This window comes from Gossypium hirsutum, chromosome A07 (assembly GCF_007990345.1).
Source record: "Gossypium hirsutum isolate 1008001.06 chromosome A07, Gossypium_hirsutum_v2.1, whole genome shotgun sequence".
NCBI lineage: Eukaryota > Viridiplantae > Streptophyta > Magnoliopsida > Malvales > Malvaceae > Gossypium > Gossypium hirsutum.
Genome location: NC_053430.1, coordinates 57,881,479 through 57,890,693, shown reverse-complemented (window position 1 = coordinate 57,890,693; position 9,215 = coordinate 57,881,479). Strand labels below are relative to the sequence as shown.

General features: G+C 35.0%; 1 protein-coding gene across 4 annotated transcripts; it reads right to left on the bottom strand.

Annotated features, from left to right (window-relative positions):
* Positions 1 to 1,463: 1,463 nt before the first annotated feature.
* Positions 1,464 to 6,082, bottom strand: LOC107955291 (pre-mRNA-processing factor 17). 4 transcript variants are annotated; one of them, XM_041117966.1, is made up of 3 exons: positions 5,794 to 6,082; positions 2,610 to 4,372; positions 1,464 to 1,638 (listed from the first exon to the last, which is right to left on the bottom strand). In XM_041117966.1, the coding sequence occupies exons 2-3, from the start codon at positions 4,352 to 4,354 to the stop codon at positions 1,632 to 1,634; spliced, it is 1,752 nt and encodes a 583-aa protein (XP_040973900.1). In that variant the 5' UTR covers positions 4,355 to 4,372; positions 5,794 to 6,082; the 3' UTR covers positions 1,464 to 1,631. The 4 variants fall into 4 exon arrangements, with proteins under 4 accessions (XP_040973900.1, XP_040973901.1, XP_016746516.2 ...); XM_041117967.1 differs by having other exon boundaries at positions 1,464 to 1,618; XM_016891027.2 differs by lacking the exon at positions 5,794 to 6,082 and adding an exon at positions 5,394 to 5,747.
* Between the last annotated feature and the right edge of the window lie 3,133 nt (positions 6,083 to 9,215).

The window sequence follows — 9,215 nt, the reverse complement described above, 5'->3', positions numbered from 1 at the left end:
AACTGGAGGAGATAGAAGAATGCTGGAAGATTTCAAAAGAAAAATGATAGAAATGATAGAAATGTCTGATTTAGGCAGAATGAACTACTTCCTTGGAATGGAAGTGAACCAAATAGAAAAGGGAATCTTTCTTAGTCAGAGTTCTTTTACTATGAAGATCCTGGACAAGTTCTCTATGAAGAACTGCAAGCCAACAAGCACACCAATGGCTGTTGGAGTGAAGCTTTCGAGGCAAGGGAGTGGTGAACCAATTTGCGAGACCATGTACAAGAGTCTCATTGGTAGTCTGTTGTATTTGACTGCCACAAGGCCCGATATCATGTTTGCTGTTAGTGTGCTATCAAGATACATGAATTGCTGCAATGATCAGTACTTTCGAGCAGCTAAAAGAGTGCTAAGATACATCAAAGGCACCATTGGTCATGGTGTATTGTTCAAAAGGGCTGAAAACATGAAGCTAATAGGCTATGTTGATAGTGACTGGGCTGGATCAAGTGATGACATGAGGAGCACATCCGGATATGCATTCAGTCTTGGCTCAGGCATGTTTTGCTGGAGTTCTAAGAAACAAAGTCTGGTGGCACAATCAACAGCAGAAGCTGAATATGTTGCTGCTGCATCTGCTGTGAACCAAGCCATATGGCTTAGAAAAATCTTGGCTGATTTAAACCAAAACCAAAAGGAGGCAACAGAGATTTATTGTGACAACAAATCTGCTGTTGCAATTGCAAAAAATCCCATTTTTCATGGCAGAACCAAGAACTTCAATATTAAGTTGCATGTTATAAGGGAGATGGAACAAGCTCATGAAATCGAGCTGATTCATTGCAATTCAGAAGTGCAAATTGCTGATATCTTCACAAAGGCACTCAATGTGTCTAAATTTGTTAAATTCAAAAGGGAATTAGGTGTTACTAGCATGGAAACTAAGGAGGAGTGTTAAGTTTAGTTCCCATGCAAAGGTGGCCATGCACGACATACAAAGGTGGTCATGCTCCTGGAATCACAGCAAGCAGTGGTGCCATGGTGTGCAGCAACTGAAGTTTGAAGCTGCCAATCTATTTGCTGTTTTTAGTTCCATTTTGATTGTTTTGTAATCTAGTTCATGTTGAACTAAGTAGGTAAATGTTTTGATATTGATTGACTGAAAAGTCAACAATGCAAGTTGTACAAGCTAATCTTGTAAGTTTCAATGCAAATTAGTGGAGTTAGGTAGTTGATTAGGTGATTACTTGTTTGTTTTACTTGTTGACTGATATATGTAATGGCTTAATGCCTTGTTGATTAGTTAATGAAAGATATCAGCTCATTTTTCATTCAATCTTCTTCTCTCTTTTCTGTTTTTTCACTTGCTAGTTTCATCTTTCTGTTTTCTGCTTCCGAGCTTGCTTCTTCACCAAGGCTCGAGGCTTACTACTCAAGCAAGACTAGAAACAGCTTGTTGCTGCCTCTTGCACCAACATCTTATCTAACCCACTAAATGCGGTTATTGTTGCACATAGATGGTATTTTTTCTAAAGCTAGCTGGTAGCAAGTGTACTACGTTTTCTACAAACTCACCCCAATCCTTGAGACGCTCTTTTCTGAACTTGATGACTTGGCTACCTCCAGTTAATGACTGACAAACAAAATTAGTCCCTGCAAAACAATGCATTTATTGACCTTTTAAAGAAAATAAAATATTAAGATTAAATGCAATTGTCTAACAACCATGTAAACCATTATAGCTTCTAGAGAAAGAGGTCGAAGAACTTTACTGCAATTAGACTCCAAGGGTATAGCATAAGGTCGCTAATCAAACAAAAACAAATCAGATAACAATGTGGCCAAGGCATTGCCTTAACTACAACCACATCTACATGACATCTTCCCTTTGTTTCTCAGCTGTTCAAGTAGCAGAATAGATATGCAGGAGATGTGCTGTTTCTTATTTGGCAATGAAGGAAAAGCTTCTTAGTGTATGACTAGCATAAATAATAGCAGCAATTTTCTCTTAGCTGAAGCTATTAGACAGTGAAGGGTACAGATTATGAGGTTAGTGTGTCCAACAAAAATTTAGAATATGAAAGACTCAACTTTGTTGCTATCTACTAAAAACCTGGTGCAAGATGCTATTGTCTTCTTCCTATCAAAGAGGAGTTGCTTGGCAGTATTCAATATTGTAGGATGTATTATGCAAACATATTAAGCAAACTAAGAACTATGTGGCTCTTAATGTCGGAAGAATTTCCCCTGCAATTATTTTTACTTACGATCCTACAATTATCACAAGACACAATCATGTAGGGGCCACTACTTAGAAGAATGCGTTTCGATTCAGGACTGCAACAGATAAATTGCACTACAATAATTAAAGGCGATGTGCTCCTCATGATCTGTCTAGGTATGCTGTATTGACTATCTTGATAGGAGTTTAGATCTTTGTAATGCTCGTGATAAAGAGTTTCTTCAGCAAAGCAGAGTTTTCTAAGCAATCCACAATATCTAAAGAATGATCCTATTCCAACCAGAATAAAAGAAAACAAAGCAGTAGCAAAATATAAATATATAGAAATCGAAGCAACAACAAAATTATCCAGCTAAAAGTCATCAAATAAAATGTGGCTCACCAGTACTTGATCAAGCCATCCCAGCCACAAGTTGCAACTTTACTTTGCTCCAATGGATGCCACTCACACCCAATGCAAACTCCCTCATGGCACTTGAGGGTTCTAAATACTTTGCAGCTCTTCCAGTCCCAAAACCAGCACTTACCCTCTCCATCTCCAGACATAACAAACCGTCCGTCTGGTGAAAAATTGACTTGGCAAGCATAGCCAGCCACAATGTGCCCAGCAAACCTTTTCTTTTTGTTAAGCTGAAACCGCTCCCTGGTGCTGTAAATAAGAATTTGGTTATCCAAACTTTGAGCAGCAAGCCAATTAGTGTTGGGGTGAAGTGAAATGGCTGGCATAGAGTGCATGTGAGGCTCACTAATATACTTTATAACAACAGGAATTCCAAACTCCCATACTCGAAGTGACTTGTCGTCACTTGAGGTAACAAATCTCCTATTGTTATCGACAAATGTAATGGTATTCACTGCCCCTAAATGCTGATCATACTCTTGTGTAGTCTGTCCAGTATTAATATCCCACTGAACAATCTTCTTATCACTCATTCCCGCTAACAGAATATGCTGCTTATCTTCATCAGGGTTAAGCTTAACTACATAAGGAATCTTCCCAATTGAGAAAGTTGATATAACCTGCCCGGTTTCAGTATCCCAATACTTGATGTTCTTGTCATATCCAGCAGTTAAAAATTTAGTGCCATCATTACAAAATGAAATATCTCTCACTGCCTTTGAATGACCCATATATGTCCTCATACACTTGCCTGAATTGAACACATCCCAGATCTTCACTTTAGTATCCATCCCAGCAGAGAGAATCAAATGACCGTACTTAGGGAAGAACCTGATAGCTGAGACACCCTTAGTGTGCCCACTCCAAGTGTGTATCAATTTTTTTGGTATATAACAATGATCATTTGTTGCTTTTGCATCTTTAGGAGGAGCAATCCAAGACCTTCCTTGGTAATCTCTCTCCTCCTTTCCGTGAAAAGTAGTCTTATCCACCAAGTGCTCACCTTTCTCAACTGAATGCCCTTTCTCTTCTTTCTTCTTCGCATACTCCTCTGCATACTTCTTTTGCTCCTCAGTCAACTCGGTTTGCACCCCCACTTTTTTACCTGCCCAAGGACTCTTTTTATTCTTCATCAACCATACGTCACTGGCCGGATTGTCAATCTCTGTTGGATCAACCTCATGCTCACCACCCACAACCTCATTCTCCATTTCAACATCCTTCATTTTTCCAATTTTTCGCTTCTTTTGCTCATGTTGTGGAATGTTATAGACTGAAATGGCATCATTCTTCTGCAAAGCATCCAAATCACCGATATAGTTGTTTCCCGAAGGGTCAGCAGCATAACCATATTTGTGGAAGGTGTTGTATTGCTCATCAAAAACAAAAGAGTCAATTGCGGCATCCTCAACAAATCCCAGCTTGTGGTTGCGCATGCCCTGGGCGATGCCATCCTTGGCATATGGATGAGCTGGGCCATAAATAGGGGCCCAGAGTTGGTCATAGGTGGGATTGAAGGCAACAACATGCTGGCTTGGATCAATGGGCTTCGAATGGGATTGATGCGCTTTTGCTACTGTTAAGGCCAGCATTGTGTCATCAACCTTGGGTGCAGCAGATTTGGAAGGGATGAGTCGTGGAGGTGAAGAGTCTGGAGATGAAGTAGATGGCTGGTGACTTTGGTCTTCACCATCACTTTTATCTGCATATGTTTGGAGAAGATCCATGGAAGGCTTCTTGAAAGCCTAATTCATATAAACATAGATATTACTTGGGGTATTTGTCATTGAATTATATTTAGATTATCAGAAAGGCACAAGTAGAAAATTATACCATACTTTATTTGAAAATTTATTTGGGGATAAGATAAACACCATAGTTTGTCTTAGTTAACAAACCATAGAAGACAATAAAAGGAGAATCACAAGACTTGCTTGAATTTTTACTTATGTTAAGATGGTCTTTTGAAAGCTTTCTACAAAAGAAATAGAGATGCTTATAGATTCTTTATAGAATCCAGTTCATCAAAAACAAGAAGAAAAAGAGAAAACATTACTGTTGATGGTGACACGGAGATGTTAACAACAAGGAATAGAAGAAAAGCTAATAAGAATGACTTGGTTATGATGCAATTTAAGAAGCAAGGGGAAATGCTGGATCTGAAAGAGTGCAAGCATAAGCGTATTGAACATAAAGTGAGCAAGTAATAAAATACCTTCTTCTTTGGTCGTGATAAAAATTAAGAAGAATCAACAACACATTTGAATCATTTTTTCCCTTGATGAGAGTGACAAACAGACAACAGATACACTAAAAATATGAATTACAATCACCACTCCAAAAGCAACCAAGAAAAAGAACATCTTACAAGAAATGATTGATTAGAACCATGAAAAAAGTAGGTACAACTGCCAGGTTTCAGACAAGAGATAACTAAGACTTCAAGAGATATCAGTACTGAACTTTATAGTAAGGAAATTCATAAACAAAAACCAACACGAAAAAATTACAACAAGAGAAAAGAAGGAATTTAAGGAGAAAAAGCTCGGACTAAAAACAAGTAATAATCGGAAATGCCATTACAACTATGCATAAAACTAACTCACAAAATAAGAGCGTAATCTCGACGGAGATTAGGAAACAAAAGATTTATTCTATTTTATTTTATTCAGAATAGACCTCGGTTTTTTAAGAAAATTTAATCTTTTCCGGAAAGGATTTCACTGGGAAATATCCTAGAAAGCATAATAATTGTTTCGCACTTACTCTTTTAAACAAGTCAATGAGATTTTCAGTGGCTACAATACTTTATTCGGAGTGGTAGAAATCCAGAGTTTCGAATGGCGCTGCTGTGTCATACCGCTATTTCGGAGTAGCGGCACCCTCCCCCCGAAAGATCTCAATAACAGTGTGAACAAATTTCACATCAATAGCAGCGGATGGCAGCCGCAAATAGCAGTGTAACTAAAAATAGAGACCATAACGGTCCACTATGTCCACTATTTCCACTAAACAGACAGAGTATGAGACGACACAGCGTAACAAGCAGTATTATCGAAAACAGAAAGTAAAATATTAAAAAACAATGCAAGCAGAGACCAGAAAACTCAAAATCTCATTACTCAAGTAGAAAACTTCAACTTATGTTTAGAGTTCAAAAATTTACCTCAGTTAATTTCCTGACCTGCCAGAAACTTGAAGGCAATAGAGGGCTTGGGTCAGGGACTGGAGAAGGAGGAGAAGAAGGATAAAATATGAGGAAGAGAATGACGAGGCCGGGACGAAGTGGTGGCGGCAGGTTTGTTTGGAGGCGGAGATGTGTGAACACAGAATATATAAACTATCAAAACTTAAAATGAAGGGGGAGAAATTGATGCTTACTTGGGTATTTTGAAACAGGCGTGGTTTTCCAAAATTTCGGAAAAGAAAGGAGAAGAAGCACTAGTATGTGAGAGAAATCGATTAGGAGGTTGGAAACGAGCCATCCAAAGGTAAAAAATTAATTATAGTCGCTTCTAAATCAATAAATAAAAAGATAATAAATTTTAACATAAGTAAGTTCAATAAATAAAAAGATAATAAATTTTAACATAAGTAAATTTATATACTCTTACATTGAGAATAATATATATCAATTAAATTAAAATTAAATTGACTCTATAAAAATTAGGTCGTGTACTCTAAAGATAAAAAACCATTAATAAATTTTTGACTTAACAATATTATCTTATAATTATAAAATTTTAAGTTTGATTTTAAGTAATTTTATTTTTTTAATTATAAAAAATAAGAAATTAGTTATTAGTTTTTTTTTCTATTTTGGTTATATTTTTTAATTTAGCCAATATCTTTAATTTAAATTCATTTTTTATTTCTTAATTATTTTTATATTTTTCTTTTCCTTATTCTTTATTTCTTTATTTCTTTTTCATTCTCTTTCCTCTCTTTTTTCTAATTTTCTTCCTTAAACCCATTTATTTCTCTTGTTGTAGAGAGTCTCCATACTTGATTTAACAATTGTTCTGTGGTCTCAAGCTTATTTGCTTGTGGAAGTGCAGATAATACCACAAGCTGTTTGTTCTCAATACGGTTTGACAATCGGTGTAACAGTAGCTCTTATTGTTTAAGTTCTTGTTTGGATATATTTTCTTATTTCCTACCCGATAAGAAAAGTGATAAGTGTTGCTATAACCCCTCACCATTAATGTCATTTTAATGATGAGAATGGCAATCAAGCTTTGAGATTCCTACAAATAGTTATCTTGCCTGATCTTAAGTGATTTTCAGCTATTGGACTTTCTTCTAGTGTCATGGGTCATGGATTAAAGCACATGACTATTGGGCACATAACATCCCATAAAGAGCAACTGATTAAATAAGGTTATTATGACTCGCTTGAACTAGTCCGACTTGTGGAACATATGGAGAAACCCATTTACTTTAAGCTTTAGTGACCTAGTGAACCACTCTAGTAAAACTAGAGTTACTAGGGTAATTATTGTAAATCTTAAAGGATAAAGATGCATAGAGTTTAAATCCCTTAGGACTCTCATATTGTAGATAGCCTTTAATTTGGATCGTCGATGTAACTCAATCTGTACCTTTGAATTTGGGGGAGCTCAACTATAAATAGAGGACTTCCCCCTCATTTGTAATCACTTAGTTGTAAACCTTCAAAGTAATAGAACACTTTTGAGAGCATTTACTCAAACATTTAGTGTGCGCTATTTTTCTATGGCTTATTTGTTCTCTCATTGCTCCTTTGTTTTGAGTTTGCTTCTGCTTTGCTTTGGTGCCTTAGAGAATTTCTATAATAATTCTCCTTTGTTGAGAGTAGGTTGACTTAGGCAGGATTTAAACCCAAGAAATCGCCTAAGGCCGCGTGGTTTGTTAGACTAAAGTTTTAAACCTATAACACTAGGTCATGGACATGTTGCACTTTTCTAAAGAGCTGAGTTGAAAAAATTGGAACTGGGCTTATTTTTGTCCTTTTCTATCATCGTTAGAACATGTCAAAAGTTTCAACTTGGCACTATTTCAGTAACGGATATAGTGATTTTGGTTAGAAATTTAAAAAAAAAAGCTGGATAAAGGAATCTTATGAAATCAAGTTGATAATTAAGATGAGAAAATTTTGAAAAAAATTTAGAAGTGGACATGTGACAAAAGGACCAAATTGAAACTTTTAAAAAGTTTAGGGACTAAATTATAATTTTCCCATTTTTACCAAAAAAGGGAAAAACTATAATTCTCACCACTCAAGGACTTATGTTAAAGATTTATTATGAATTATGATCTTAAATTGGTCTAATTATCGATTTATGAAAAGAAATCGCTAAAAAGGATCAAAAGGAAAAAATGGTAAATTTGTCGTAAAAGGGTAATTTGGTCTATTATCGAGACTTTTATGATGAAAATAGTACTCAAAAATGATATTTGACATCTAAAATTATTTTGGACCATGGGGACCCCGTATTAAGGAAATGAGCTTCAAATGAAAATACAAACTAAAATCTCATGTCACTCGGCATCGGCTCTCGTATTTCTTTTCCCTCTCAAGGGCTCGACATCGTCTTTAGCTACGAATAATAATTCAAAAATTACACAATATCAATTTCCACTCAATTCAGATTCAAATACAAAGTCAAGCATTTTTTTTCAATTTATTCAATTTAGTCCTTAAAACTGGGATAAGCATCACTTTCGATATAGAGCTTCAGATTAAAATCCAATTTTACATTTACTCATTAAGGACCTTCTATTTTCTTTTACTACCATAATTTCATAACAAGTTTGCATTTTATTTAATTTGGTCCCTAATGTAATAAAGCTAACAATAAAGCTTATTAAGCTTTACAATTTAGTCCTTTTCGTAATCTAAGTTTAATTGATATCAATTTTACACTTATTCATCCAATTCTCAACAATGAAAACTTATCAAATTTTCAAAAATTGAATAATTTGATACATGAGCTAGCTAAATCAAGCTCCCATGATTCAAATTTCGTAAAAATCAAAGAAAAACAGTTAGGGGCTTACTTATAAATAGATGGCTGAATGTTTGAATACCTAAAGCTTTCTCCTTTTATTTTTTTATTTTTCTTCTATGTTGTGAAGAAGAAGATTATAACATTTTATCTTTATTTCCACTTTGTTTGCTATTTATACTTTAATTAACATAGTGTAATATTAATTAATTAATCTTAATCATAATCATAATTTAACTTAATTAATCTATATTTTAACTAGTCTAATGACATCCACTACCATCATCCACTGGCCATTATCCCAAATTGGTTTATTAACCATTTTAGTCTTTTAGATAATTGCTATTTAAGTCCCCTTTTCCAAATTAAAAATCTATAACAACTAGACTTTTACAATTTCATCCTTAGGCCTTAATTAACCACTTTTTTTTACTAAATTACTTAACTGAATTTCAATATATTCTAATATTAACTTTGTAAATATTCTTTTTAATATTTACGAACTCAGTTTATGGAAATGAGATTCTGAAACCGTATTTTTTGACATCACTGGAAATCGGGTTGTTACTATAAATTCATAAACCGATTCAGGATCTATTTT